Source organism: Chiloscyllium plagiosum, unplaced genomic scaffold, assembly GCF_037043375.1.
Source record: "Chiloscyllium plagiosum isolate Xiang-an unplaced genomic scaffold, Cpla_swu_hap1 HiC_scaffold_28, whole genome shotgun sequence".
In the NCBI taxonomy this organism is placed as follows: Eukaryota; Metazoa; Chordata; class Chondrichthyes; order Orectolobiformes; family Hemiscylliidae; genus Chiloscyllium; species Chiloscyllium plagiosum.
In genome coordinates this window covers 53,004,763-53,019,685 of record NW_028270166.1, presented here as the reverse complement: position 1 = coordinate 53,019,685, position 14,923 = coordinate 53,004,763, and the positions used below count along the sequence as shown (strand labels likewise).

Here is a 14,923-nt window from a genome sequence, read left to right as displayed (position 1 = left end):
TATTTCGGGCAAAAGCCCTTCATCAGGAATCATTTCCCATGCCTGGTAAATACATCCAACATCTTGCTTCAAACATTGGCATTTTTCAATGTTCACAAAGTCAGGGATTGAGGTCTGCAATTGTTCATTCTTTTTAGGATAGGGAAGGAAGAACTGAACCTAGGTTATACAATAACTCAGATAGCCATCATCTGTGAAGCTGGCTCAATAGAGTATTCACGACAATGCCCTTTGTCTCTGCCCAAGTCATAAATCAGCCATCTATTCTTATCCCATTTTCTACCACTTAGCCCACAGCCTTCCAGGTATTTTTAATCAACATATTCTGACACATGATGACATTTGTCTGACACAAGTGAAACTCAAACCCAGATGTCCTCGCTCAGCACATGACCATTTTAAAGAATTTGCATTTCTTGGTGTTTTAATCTATCTATTCAGACAGACTTATGACTATCTTCTGAAGCAGGAAGAACCTGAACTGGATCCCATGCCCCAAAGATAGGAATGATATCTACACAATGCCACAAGAGCACCACCCCAAACCACATCCCCACCCAGGAGCTTTGGGTGCTATGGCATTTCAAGAGCCCATTAAAATAGTTCTTCAATGTCTCGAGGGTTCCTGTCTCTGCCAATCTTTTAAACAGTGAGTTGTAGATATCCATCACCTCCTGGATGAAACGTTTTTACTCAATTCCCCTCTAAACATTCTGCTTCTTGTATTACACAGTAGCCACTGATTATTAACGAGGAAGAAAAGAAACTTTTCCACACCCTTTTCAATCTTTACACCTTAATCAGATTCCCCCTCAGCCTTCTGTGCTCTATTGAAGACATCCCCAGCTTATTTAGTTCCTTTCCATAGCTGAATTCTTCCAGACCAAGCAATTCTTCCAGACCAAACAGGAATCTCATGTGCATCCTCTCGTGTGCAGTTACATACTTGCTATCGTGTGGTGACAAGAACTGTACACGGTATTCCATCTGTAGCTTAACTAGTGTTATTTTCAATTCCGTCATTACCTCCTTGCTCTTACATTCAATGCCTTCACCAATAAAGGCAACTATACAATAGCTGCTTTAACCACCTTAACCACGGGTCCTCCTGCGTTCGCGAATATATCTGATCCTCTGTACTTCCCAAAATTTTAATTTAGCATGCATTGTCCTGACTTATTAATCCTCCCACTTCAGCTCTCACTTTTCAGGACAGAATTCTACTTGTCTCTGCATAGGCCTTGTCACCATCTGTGTTATCCGAGAGACTAAGACATTTTGTGACTGAGTACATCTTCAAATGTTGTGTTGCCTATGAACTTACTGTTCACACTTGGAACATTCGTGTCTTTATCATTAATGTGCACAGCAGTAAGGGACCAACACTGTACCTGTGATATATCGCTGGGTGAAAGACTCCAGTTGCAGAGGCCACCTTCAAACATCATCCTTACTTTCTGCCATGAAGCCAATGTTGGATCCAATTTGTCAATGGCAGTGGATCTCTTAGGATTTTCACTTCTTAACCAACATTCCATATGAGACCACTAAATGAATCCTTGGGGTGAGACGATTCCTATGAAGGAACATTAAGAAGGACTATATTCTTGAGTTTAGAAGAATGAGACCTAATCTTACTGAGACACAAATTTGGAGATCTGGAGAGATATGTTGTTGTCATCCTCAAGGGAAATTCTGCAATTCTTAGAAAACTTCCAATCTCCAATGACCAACTAATGCAAATGGGTCAAAACAATGACTGCAGATGCTGGAAACCAGATTCTGGATCAATGGTGCTGGAAGAGCACAGCAGTTCAGGCAGCATCGAGGAGCTTCAGCAAAATCGACGTTTCGGGCAAAAGCCCTTCATCAGGAATAAAGCAAATACTGAGTTTGGTTGACACTTCACAGATCAGGAATCAAACTCTGAACTTGCTTGACTTTTACAGGCCTATTTTTGTATTCCTCTGTATAACTGTGTCTAAGAATTGACTAAAAGTGTGTTTAAGTTGATTTTGTTGCGTGATAAAGCGGATAAATAAGGCATGAGTGGTATGTTTAGGAAACACATTCAATATGGATGAAACAAATTCACCTCACTTTTTCTCGTGTTTCGGTCAGAGAATTGTGCCGTCCCTAACATATCTCAGAGTGCTGGATTCGGTTTTCCCTTACTATTGTTTTGTAAGTCTGTTTTACAAGATTTTGGATTCCTTATTTGCTGATGAGCACCAATTATTTCACTTTCATTGCAAGTTGCTTGTAGATGAAATTTAAACCAATAATTTAAAAAATCAGTATGTTTAATGATGTGGATTAAAATAATTTGGTGCTTTGTGCTGTGAATCAAATAACTTGTTAATAAAGGAACACATAAATCATTTTGCAGTTGATTGAATATTGACTTAGTTCAGAAAAAGACGGAAGCATATGTCAGGTATAGACAGGATGGATCGAGTGAATCCTCAGAAGAGTATAAAGACAGTAGGAGTGTACCTTAGAGAGAAATCAGGAGGGCAAAAAGGGGATATGAGATAGCTTTGGCAAATCAGTGGGCGGCACGATGGCACAGTGGTTAGCACTGCTGCCTCACAGCGCCAGAGACCCGGGTTCAATTCCCGCCTCAGGCGACTGACTGTGTGGAGTTTGCACATTCTCCCCGTGTCTGCGTGGGTTTCCTCCGGATGCTCCGGTTTCCTCCCACTATCCAAAAGATGTGCAGGTCAGGTGAATTGGCCATGCTAAATTGCCCGTAGTGTTAGGTAAGGGGTAAATGTAGGGGTAGGGGTTTGGGTGGGTTGCGCTTCGGCAGGGCAGTGTGGACTTGTTGGGCTGAAGGGCCTGTTTCCACACTGTAAGTAATCTAATCTAATCTAAATAGACTTAAAGAGAATCCAATGGGATTTTACAAATACATGAAGGACAAAAGGGTAACTAGGGAGAGAATAGGGCCGTTCAAAGATCAGCAAGGCGGCCTTTGTGTGGAGCCGCAGGAGATGGGGCAGATATGAAACGTGTATTTTGCATCAGTATTTACTGTGGAAAAAGACAGGGAAGGTATAGAATGTAGGGAAATAGATGGCGATATCTTAAAAAATGTTCATATTACAGAGGAGGAAGTGCTGGATGCCTTGAAACACATAAAAATGGACAAATCCCCAGGACCTGATCAGGTGTACCCTGGAACTCTGTGGGAAGCTAGGGAAGTGATTGCTGGGCCTCTTGCTGAGAAATTTGGATCATCGATAGTCACAATTAGGTGCCAGAAGACTGGAAGTTGGCTAACGTGGGGCCACCGTGTAAGAAGGGTGGTAAGGACAAGACAGGGAACTATAGATCAGCGAGCCTGACATCGGTGGTGGGCAAGTTGTTGTAGAGAATCCTGATGGACGGGATGTACATGTATTTGGAAAGGTAAGGACTGATTAGGGACAGTCAACATGGCTTTGTGCGTGGGAAATCATGTCTCACAAACTTGATTGAGTTTTTTGAAGAAGAAACAAAGAGAATTGATGAGGGCAGAGTGATAGATGTGATCTATATGGACTTCAGTAAGGCGTTCGACAAGGTTCCCCATGGGAGACTGTTGAGCAAGGTTCGATCCAATAGAATACAGGGAGAACTAGCTATTTGGATACAGAGCTGACTCACAGGTAGAAGACAAAGGGTGGTGGTGGAAGGTTGTTTTTCAGACTGGAAGCCTGTGACCAGTGGAGTGCCACAAGGATCGGTGCTGGGTCCACTATTTGTCATCATTTATATAAATGATTTGGATGTGTGCATAAGAGATTTGGTTAGTAAGTTTGCTGACGACACCAAAACTAGAGGTGTAGTGGACAGTGAAGAAGGTCACCTTAGGATCTTAATCAGATGGGCCCATGGGCTGAGAAGTGGCAGATGGAGTTTAATCGAGATAAATGTGTGGTGCTGCATTTTGGGAAAGCAAATCTTAGCATGACTTATACACTTAATGGTAAGGTCCTAGGGAGTGTTGCTGAACATAGAGATCTTGGAGTGCTGGTTCATAGCTCCTTGAAAGCTGATAGGATAGGATAGTGAAGAAGGCAATTGGTATGCTTTCCTTTATTAATCAGAGTATTAGGTACAGAAGTTGGGAGGTCATTGCTTAGGCCACTGTTGGAATATTGAGTGTAATTCTGGTCTCCTTCCTGTTGGAAAGATGTTGTGAAACTTGAAAGGGTTCAGAAAAGATTTACAAGGATGTTACCAGGGTTGGAGGATTTGAGCTTTAGGGAGAGACTGAACAGGCTAGGGCTGTTTTCCCTGGAATGGAGGAGGCTGAGGGGTGACCTTATAGGGGTTTACAAAATTATGAGGGGCATGGATAGGGTAAATAGGCAAAGTCTTTTCCCTGGGGTGGGGGAGTCCAGAACTAGAGGGTTTAGGGTGAGAGAAAGATATAAAAGAGATCTAAGAGGCAAATTTTTCACTCAGAGGGTGATATGTGCATGGAAAAAATTGCAGGAGAAGCTTTTTTGCTCCGAATAGGCAGTGTGCAGAACCTGCTGCCACCAGGGATTGTTGGGAAAATTAGCGTCAATGGACAGTATTTGAGGGAACTTTAGATGTTTAAAAGGGCACAGGGAGCATATTAAGAGTTTGAAGCAAGGTAGGAGAAGTGTAAATACCAGTATGGCCTGTTTTTGTTCTGCTGATTTGATGCAATTTCCCTTTCAGCGCTCACAACCAATTATAAGATGGACCAGATTATGAAGATGTTGTTAACTCCGTCTTGATATAACAAATTATTTTGCCCCATTAATGCTGTTGTGTGACCAGTACATCATATTGATGTATACCCCGAGTAGCAGCCTCTTCATTCAAAAGCAGTCAGCCATTCCCATCATTTTCGGATCTTCAAGTGGAAAGAAAGGATGGCCTCTTGGATAAAGGCCACAGCTTTGTAAATTGTTCAAAGCTCTGTCCTCCATACAACTCCCTATCACCATCCAAACACATCGAAATATCCCCTGTGTACTGAGAGCAATGGGGCCATTGACCATTAGGGTGATGGAGTGATGTCAGAATGGGTCAGACTGAACTCTCCAATACACACTGTAACACTAACTCTTATGATAACCCTCAATTTATGTAATATTCAGTCTTTTATTCTTTCTGAAATAATCACAGGTTCACATTTCCCAACATTGTATTCCATCTGCAAATGTGTTGCCCATTGCTTATCCATTTCCAGAGTCTTTGTTGAGAGATGTGAAGGAGGAGTGGAGGACTGCTGGGAGAGTGAGTAAAATGAGTACTTACCTCAGGTTTCGGGGCCTCCATTTGTTGAGAGTTGCAGAGGAGGAGCAGAGGACGGCTAGGAAGGTGTGTTAAAAAAATTTGTTTTTTTTACTGAGTGGTGAGGAGAAAGGGGAAAGAGAAACGAGGGCTGCCGGGAAGTTTTTAAGTGGGTGATATCTGAAAAGTGACCACAGAGAGCTAGGTTGGAAGCTGAAAAGCAGGACGGGATCTCGGGTTTGTTACCAGTGCTACGAGATAGTGACAGGAGGAACAGTCAGTGAATGCAGCTTAACACGTGGCAGCGAGGCTGGTGCACAAGGGAGGGCTTCAGATACCTAGACCATTGGGAGATCTTCTGGGGAAGGTGGGACCTGTACATGAAGGACACGTTGCACCTGAAATGGAGAGGCACAAATTTCCTGGGTGGGAGATTTGGTCGTGTGGTTTGGGAGGGTTTAAACTAGTCTGGTAAGGGGTGGGAATCAGAGCTACATATCTGAGAGGGGGGCACTAGTAGATGGGGCACAGAATGTAGTGAATCTATCGGGAAGGTTTCTCACACAATGAAACAAAGGGATTGGTTAAAGTGTGTCTGCTTTAATGCAAGGAGTATCAGAAATAAGAATGACAAACTTAGAGCATGGATCAGTACTTGGAGCTACTGTACTGTGGCCATAACAGAGACGTGGGTTTCACAGGGAGAGGAATGGTTCCTTGATTTTCCAGGGTTTAAAACGTTTAAAAAGGGTGGGTGGAAAAACATGAGGGGGTGTAGCATTGCTAATCAGAGAGTTCATCACGGCTACAGAAATGAAGTTTGTTGAGGAGAGTCTGTCTACTGAGTTAGTATGGGTGGAAGTCAGGTGCAGCAAGGGAACAGTCACCTCATTGGGGGTTTTCTACAGACCCCCTAATAGCAGTAGAAAGATTGAAGAACTCATAAGCTGGCAGATTTCGAAAAAATGCATATGTAGCAGGGTTGTTGTTGTGGGTGATTTCAACTTTCCCAATATCGACTGGAATCTCCTAAGTGCAGGTGGTTTGGATGGGGCCGGTTTTGTCTGGTGAGTTCAGGAGAGTTTCCTTACTCAGTATGCAGACAGGCTGACAAGGGGAGACACCATTTTGCATTTGGTCCAAATTTACCAGGATGCTGCCTGGATTTGAGGGCTTGCCTTATGAAGAAAGGTTGAATAAGCTCGGACTTTTCTCTCTGGAGAGAAGGAGGAAGAGAGGAGACCTGATCGAGGTGTACAAAATAATGAGAGGAATAGATAGAATAAATAGCCAGAGACTTTTCCCCAGGGCAGGATTGACTGGTACAAGGGGTCATAGTTTTAAGATATTAGGAGAATTGTATAGAGGGGACATCAGAGGAAGGTTCTTTATGCAGAGATTTGTGAATGCATGGACCGCGTTGCCAGTGGTGGTGGTGAAAGCAAAGTCATTAGGGACATTTAAGCCACTGCTGGACATGCACATGGATAGCAGTGAGTTGTGGGGTGTGTAGGTTAAGTTATTTTGTTTTACATTAGGATTACACTCGGCACAACATCATGGGCCAAAGGGCCTATTCTGTGCTGTATGTTTCTACATTCTATGTTCGAAAAGCACAGAACAGGCCAGTCAGCCCATTGTGTCCATGCGGTTCTCTAAATGATCTTTCCGGCCATGTGCCATTTTCTTACATTGTTTATCATCAAATAATCATCTACTGCCTTTGATTGAACCTGCCGAAACCCCTGTTTCATGCAATGTCTTTCAGATCTAATTACTCACTGAGTGAAGTTTCTTTCTCACATCCAGTTCCTTCTCTTGCAATGTCTTTGAAATCGACCCTCTTATTCTCAATGCTTCTACTACTGGGAGGGATTTGGTTGAGCCCAGTTGTCTGGGTCAATGGTTTGCAGAGCAGTGTGATGTCAACAGTGGGTTTAATACCCATTGCCTGTTTCAGGTTCCCATGAAGGGCTTTCCTTCACAACCTCTGTCCTTGTCTGAGGTCTGCTGACCCTCAGATTAAATCATCACCAGTTGCTTCTCTCTTGAATGAGGAAGCAGTGGCTGTGGTCTGGTTAGACTATGGCAACACGACATACTAGTCAGCCCAGATCTTTGTACAGCGAGTCCCTTCGGACCCGGTCCATCTTTGACCTCCATATGAACTGGAAGATTGCCCAGGTGACTGCAGCGGCACAGGTTCTGTGAATAGGCCAGACCTGTGCCACGTATAACAGAAATGACAGTGCCTCACACCTGATGACCAGGTTTTTTCCCGCGATGGAGAGCGACCGTAGCGTCCATCTGCTCAGTTTCTGCCTCACTTTACTGATACGCTCCTCCCAAGACTTGGCGCACACCCCAGCCCCCCCGAACCAAATACCCAGCACCTTCAGGTGATCGGTCCTGACGGTGAAGGGGATCGAGGATTGTCAGCCCAGTTCCCAAAGGGCATGGCCTCGCTCTTGCCTTGGTTTACCTTGGCCCCCGAGGCCTGTTCGAACTGGTCACATATGGACATGAGTCTGCGCACGGACAGCGGATCCGAGCAGAAAACGGCGACGTCATCCATGTACAGGGAGGCCTTAATCTGCAGGCCCCCGCTGCCAGGAATAGTCACCGCTCTCAGGCTCGCATCCTTCCTGATGGACTCGGCAAATGGCTCTATGCAGCACACAAACAAGGCAGGAGAGAGAGGGCAGCCCTGCCTGACTCCAGATCTGATTGGGAAGTTATCTGATTCCCACCCATTGATTGAGACTGCACTGACAATGTTGGTGTAGAGCAGTCTGATCCAATTGCAGATTCCCTCCCCAAAGCCCATTTTGGAGAGAACATCTCTCATATACGTATGTGATATCCTGTCAAAGGCTTTCTCCTGGTCCAGGCTGATCAGGCAGGCGTCCAACCCTCTGTCCTGCATGTAGGCGATCATATCCCTGAGGATTGCGAGACTCTCAGCGATCCTCCTGCCCGGCACAGCACAGGTTTGGTCAGGGTGAATCACCGACCCTACAGCAGACCTGACCCGGTTGGCGGTTACCTTTGACAGAATTTTGTAATCCGCATTCAACAGTGAGATTGGTCTCCAATGTTTGAGTTCCTCCCTCTCCCCCTTCCGCTTGTAGATGAGGGTGATGATGCCTTTCCTCATGGATTCACTCATGGTACCTGCCCGAAGCATACTGACATACACCTCCAGCAGGTCCTGGCCAATCAAGTCCCACAGAGCGGAATAGAGCTCGACCGGTAAGCCGTCACTTCCGGGAGTTTTATTCTTTTCGAAGGACTCGAGGGCATTAGTCCAGAGATAGCGGCTGGTCCAGCCTCTCCCGTGTTCTGTCGTCTAAGACCTCCGTGATAGAGGACAGGAACGACTGGGAGGCCGTGCTGTCAGTCAGCTTCGCGTCATACAGACTGGCATAGAAGGATTTACTGATCCTCATGACGTCAGCCTGAGATGACGTTATCGAGCCATCTTCTTCCTTCAGGCTGCTGAGCACGGTGCTCTCTTTGTGCACCTTCTGGAAGAAGAAACGTGAGCACATCTCGTCCTGCTCCACCGAGGGACCCTGGACCAGAAGATTATCTTGGAGGCCTCCGAAGCAAAGAGCGAGGCTTGCTGGCCCTTCACCTCCTTGAGGTCCTCCGTGACATCCACCCCCATCGGCTGCAGCAGGAGCAGGTTCTGCATACTTTCCTGGAGCTGGGACAGTTTTCCCCGCCTCTCTCTCGCCTCCTGAACACCTTTGAGGATGAAGAACCTCTTGATGTTCCCTTTTACTGTTTCCCGCCAGTCCGCTGGGGACTCAAAGAGGGGCTTCACGGTTCTCCAACCTGAGTAGTCCCTCTTGAGCTCCTCAATGTTTCCCGGGGTCAACAGCTTTGTGTTCAGCTTCCACGTTCCCTTACCAGCCCGCTGCTCGTCCTGTCGGTGACAGTCGGCCAGCAGGAGGCAGTGGTCAGAGAAGAACACCGGCTTGACGTCGATGGATCTGACCGAGAGCGTTTGGGACACAAACAGGTAATCTATCCTTGAGCGGATAGACCCGTCTGCCCGTGACCAGGTGTATCTACGCTGCGCTCCGTCTGCAGGGGCGCTGAAGACGTCGTGCAGCTTGGCATCTTTTACCGTGTCCATCAGGGCTCTGGACGTGATGTCCAGTTTACTGTCCCCCCCCGCCGGATCGTCCATCTGCATCAATGATACAGTTGAAGTCTTCGGCCAGAATGACCGGCCTGGATGTAGCCAGCAACAGTGGAAGCTGCTGCTGGACGGCCAACCGTCCACTTACCCACTGGGGAGTACACATTAATCAGTCTCAGGGGAGCATTCCTGTACATGACGTCAGCGACGAGGAGGCGCCCACCCACCACCTCCTTAACCTCGGAGATGGTGAAGTTGCCTCCTCGCAACAGGATACCCAGGTCGGAGGCGCGGCTATCTTTGCCCCCCGACCAAACTGACGGCCCATGGGCCCACAAGCTCGACCATCTCCTGTAGCTGCTGAGGCGCGGTATCCCACACTCCTGCAGAAACAGGACGTTGGCTTTAACATTGGCTAGGAAGGCCATCGTAGAAACACATCGCGTAGCCGATTTGATGCTACGCACATTGATGCTGGCAATTTTTAACACCATTTTAACAGTTTACAAGGTTAACACTGTCCATTTGCTGCTGGTCTTGCCCCTCTGGGGTAGCTGTGTACACTCCCGTGGTGACGGCAAACTGCTGGACCCTCCCAGGGCTGAGGGAGCTGTCTGGCTCCACGATGGAGCCATTTCCCCACTCTGGTGTCTTCGGGTCGGGCCCAGGGTCCGCATAGTTCAATTCTCCATCTGACAACAGAGCTGTCACAGGACCGCTGCTCCCAGTTACCTGGAGCTGTGGGGAGGTGGGTACCTCTTGGTTCTCACTGGGTTGGGGGGAGGCCTTTACATCCCCTCAGAGGGATCGTCTTTTCCTGCTTGGGCGGTGCTGCCCTCCTTTTTCCCCACGGCGCTCTGTCTCTTCCTCTGGTGACGACTCTCCTTGCGCCCGTCCTCACCGTCGGAAGAGCTGCCTGTATCCTTGTCGCGTAGGTGTCGCTTCCCCCCTCGCTGGGTGTCTTTGGGGGGTTTCCTCTTCCTGCTTTTCACAGTAATCCAATCCTCTGCCTCCTTTGATCCCTTCTCTTCCATTTCCTCCGTCTGTCCTGAAGGAGCTTGGATCGGCTGCTGCACCTCTCCGCTGTCTGCCGTCTGCTCCGCTACAGCCTGCCCTTCCTTCTGGGTGCCTCCAGACACCGTTCCCGTGCTGTTTTTTGGTACCTTGCTGGTCTTAGGCGGTCCACGGCTCGTGTTGCCACCTCCGGCCATCTGTGCGTCGGTGGCGGCCCCTCGTCTTGGGCAGGCCTTGTACATGTGGCCCGCCTCTCCGCACAGATTACAGTTCTTGGCCTCCTTACAGTCCTTGGTCGGGTGGCCTTCCTGCTTGCAGTTTCAGCAGACGGTCACCTTGCAATCCGCCGCCATGTGGCCTGACCTCCCGCAGGTTCGGCACACTTTTGGCTGCCCTGCGTATGTCAGGTAACCTCTGCTTCCTCCGATGGCAAAGCTGGAGGGTGGGTGGAGGATGTTCCCACTGGCATCGACCCTCAGGGTTACCCTGACCTGTCGTTTGCTGGTCCAGATCCCGAAAGGATCGATCACATCGGTACTCTCTCCCTCGACCTGGACGTATCTCCTCAAGAAGGTCAGGACATCTGCTGCTGGGACGTGAGGGTTGTACATCTGGATTGTTACGACCCGACTCCTCTGCGCAGGAAGCACACACAATGGGACCACCGACAAGATGGAGAACAGAGGTTCCCCTTCCTTCTCCTTGATGAACTTCAGGAGCTGCTCGCAATTCTTCACGCTCCTGAAGGTCACATTGAAATAGCCTGCCGCAGGGAAATCCTGCAGACAGTACACGTCCGCTTTTTTATTTATTTCAAAAATATACTTTATTCATAAAATAATTTGATGGTCTGTACAGTTGGTCATGCCATACTTATGTAAACATGTACATACAGAGATCAGAATTCATCACTTTTATACAGGCCTGTACATTTTCCAATCATATGCCCATATAATTAGCTGAGGTGTCAGCAGAGCCCAAATGACTGCATGGGCCCCCTGTTCTTCGTTAGGCAGGCAGACTTTAAACAGTGGTCCTTCCCCACCGCGCCTTGGCGGCAGCTGCCCCAAGCTTCAGCGCATCCCTCAACATGTAGTCCTGGACCTTGGAATGTGCCAGTCTGCAGCACTCAGTCAGGGTCAACTCCTTCAGCAGGTTTCGGACCACCCAGAGAGCGTCCTTCACCGAGTTGATGATCCTCAAGGAACAGTTGATGTTCGTCTTGGTGTGCGTCCCGGGGAACAGGCCGTAGAGCACGGAGTCCCGCGGGGCGTGCATAAAGGATCTCACAGGCAGAGCCCTTCTCACCACCAGCCAAGCCATGTCTTGGTGCTTGTTGGAAAGTTCTGGCGATGAGACAGTCTGCTCAGGGAACCGCTCGATAGGATCCGCCCTCTCCTTTTCCCGAAGGGTCTCAAGGACACTCACTACGTGCTGACCACTTCCTGATGGACTTGTGGTCAAAGGTGTTTTTCTTCATAAACTTCTCCACGAAGGACAGGTGATACGGAACGGTCCAACTACTCGGAGCGTTCCGCGGCAGCGAGGCCAGGCCCATCCTTCGCAACACCGGGGACAGGTAGAACCTCAGTACGTAGTGACACTTGGTGTTTGCGTACCGGGGATCCACGCACAGCTAGATGCAGCCACACACAAAGGTGGCCATCAGGGTGAGGGTGGCATTGGGTGTATTTTTTCCCCCATTGCCCAGATCTTTGTACAGCAAGTCCCTTCAGACCCAGTCCATCTTTGACCTCCATATAAACTGGAAGATGGCCCGGGTGACTGCAGCGGCACAGGTTCTGGGAATAGGCCAGATCTGTGCCACGTATAACAGCAATGACAGTGCCTCACACCTAATGACCAGGTTTTTTCCCACGATGGAGAGCGACCGTAGCGTCCATCTGCCCAGTTTCTGCCTCACTTTACTGATACGCTCCTCCCAAGACTTGGCGCACGCCCCAGCCCCCCCGAACCAAATACCCAGCACCTTCAGGTGGTACACGAACGCTGCTTTGAACCCGCAGCACTCCAGAAAAATCTTCTTCACAAACACCATCCGATCGACCGGTGTGTGATCCTCCACCTTCTTCACAGTCACCCTGATTGTGTTGCTAATGCCCTGGCCAGGGCTGCGAGTGGCTGCTGAGGCCATAGCTCTGAGGTTGGCTGGTACCTGAATTGGCGTTAGGCCGAAGCCAGCATAAAGATCCACCAAGAGCAGGTCAGCACAACCAAACGATCCTCCAACGTCCAATCATGATCCAGCGAAGGTCTCCAGCAGCTCCGACGTCTCGCAGCACAATCCCCGTGGTTTCTCCCCCGCCAGCACACGTCCGCTGCGCTAACCGACAGCACTCGAGCAGAATCTCTTCCTCTGGTCCTCAGAAACTACACATATTCCGATCCAAAAGGCCGAGAAGCGACCGAACTCCAGTTACACACCAAGAAGAATGAAGCCGCTGTTTCCAGTCCCTGCTCCAATTTTCATTCCTGAGCTACCTCCTCGATCCCTCTCTCCTGTAACTCATTGTGATTCAGCCAGTTTGTTCACAACTTGGTGCTGCATTTGATTCTGAGAGGAGCTGCTGATCTCAGACCAAAGAAAAAAAAACAATTTTATATACTCAAAAACATCAGTTGGTTTTATGTCATTCATAACGGTAAAATACAAATTCAATTGGATTTTGGTATCTCGGACATAATTTAAACTGATTGGTCAAATTTGAATCTGTTGTGTACAATGGCAACGCAGCTCCAGCTATTTGTTACACAACCAAATGTTACATTTTTAAATGTTTCAGCTCACACTGTGACAGCCAGAAGTTTCAGCTCCCTTAAAGGTACAGTACAGTTTCAGAACCAAGAAGTCATGCTTCAGCAAGACAAGACACTGGTAAGACCTGGAGTATTGCATACAAGGATGTGGAAGCTTTGGAAAGTATTCAGAATGGATTTACTAGGCTGTTGCCTAGTATGGAAGGAATGTCTTACGAGGAAACGCTGAGGGAACTGAGGCTGTTTTTATTGGAGAGAAGAAGATTCAGAGGTGACTGAATTGAGATTTATTAGATAATCGGGGGTTAGATAGGTTGGACAGTGAGAGCCTTTTTCCTTGGATGGTGAAGGCTAACAAGAGGGGATATAGCTTTAAATTGAGGGGTTGAAAAATTTAGGACAGATATCAGGGTAGTTTCTTTACTCAGAGAGTAGTAGGGGTGTGGAACGGCCTGCCTGCAACACGAGTAGACTCAAAGGCATTTAAATGGGCATTAGACAGGCACTGATAATAATGGAATGGTGTAGGTGAGATGGGCATCAGATTTTTTTCCCGGATCCGCACAGCATCGAGGGCCGAAGGGCCTGTACCACACTCTAACATTCTATGTTCCATGTTCTTTGAGTCACAAGATCATGGAGACAGTCAACAAGTTCAGTGAGTGTATGGAAAGAAGAAGTTTATTCTTCTTTGAGAAATAAAACTCTTATAGCTGGAAGAATGCATTATAATGAATGAAAAGCTGTATCCATGGTATCGGTGTTGTTAAAGTTATAGTGGGAAACAGCTGGAATAACGTTGGCATTGAACAATTATTACAGTGACCATATTCTGTTTTATTCATTCACAGGATGAGGGCGTCACTGGCGAGGCAGCATTTTGTGTCCATCCCTAATTGCCCAAAGTGCAGTTAAGAGGCAACAATATTGCTGTGGGTCACATGGAGGTCAGACCATGTAAGGATGGCAGTTTCCTTCCCTAATGGACATTAATGAAGCAGACCCAAATCCGTGGGAAATAAATCAATAATGGGCATTCCTATGCACATCCCCAGGTTCCCATGATCTCATGGTGTTTACCAGACATTGTAGTGTCCAGGCCATGGGATCTTTCTATGCATCCTATGCATTCGCATTCCGACATGACAAGTTATGCTCCCTCAGGTACGTTTCAGGCTTGCTTATATCTAATTTACTTTTCCTTCACGATCATTTTTTAGAATTCTTGGAATCCCCTTACAAACAGCTCTGTGCATTCGACTGTGCCACTTGGATAGAAGAGGTTCAAGGCAGCAGCTCTCTGTTACCTTGTCCAGAGCTGTGGAGAATAACAAATAAACTCACCACTTGCTGGTGCCTTCCAAAACCCATAAACAAATATGTTAAAATACCAAGATATTTTATGTTTTCGTGGTTTGTTCTGAAGTCTCAGAAACGGAAGACCTTGCTGTATGAGTGTGACCCCAGTGACATCAGGAGCACGACATGACACTGAGGTAACAATCTCATTTGTTTTCAAACAGTCAGAGGATTGATCGTGTGATGCCAACGCCACTGAGTTCATCATTTTCATGACAAGTTATAAAAAAACAACACATCATCGATATCGGGACGTTTAATATGGACTCTGAGTAATTTCTCATTTACTGTCCATCACCAAATACTTGACAGTGCTCTGACACAGTAGCTTTGCTGTTCCCATTCACAGCAGACAATTTGTCA

The 14,923-nt window shown here is 47.4% G+C and overlaps 1 protein-coding gene across 1 annotated transcript in view; it reads left to right on the top strand.

Annotated features, from left to right (window-relative positions):
- LOC148142759 (uncharacterized) overlaps positions 1-14,690 on the top strand; it is a 107,065-nt gene extending 92,375 nt beyond the window's left edge. The window contains exons 5-6 of the mRNA XM_087976211.1: positions 13,228-13,319; positions 14,628-14,690. Coding sequence (XP_087832337.1) covers positions 13,228-13,319; positions 14,628-14,690 — 155 coding nt within the window. The remainder of the gene's footprint in view (positions 1-13,227; positions 13,320-14,627) is intronic.
- The last annotated feature ends 233 nt before the right edge of the window (positions 14,691-14,923 follow it).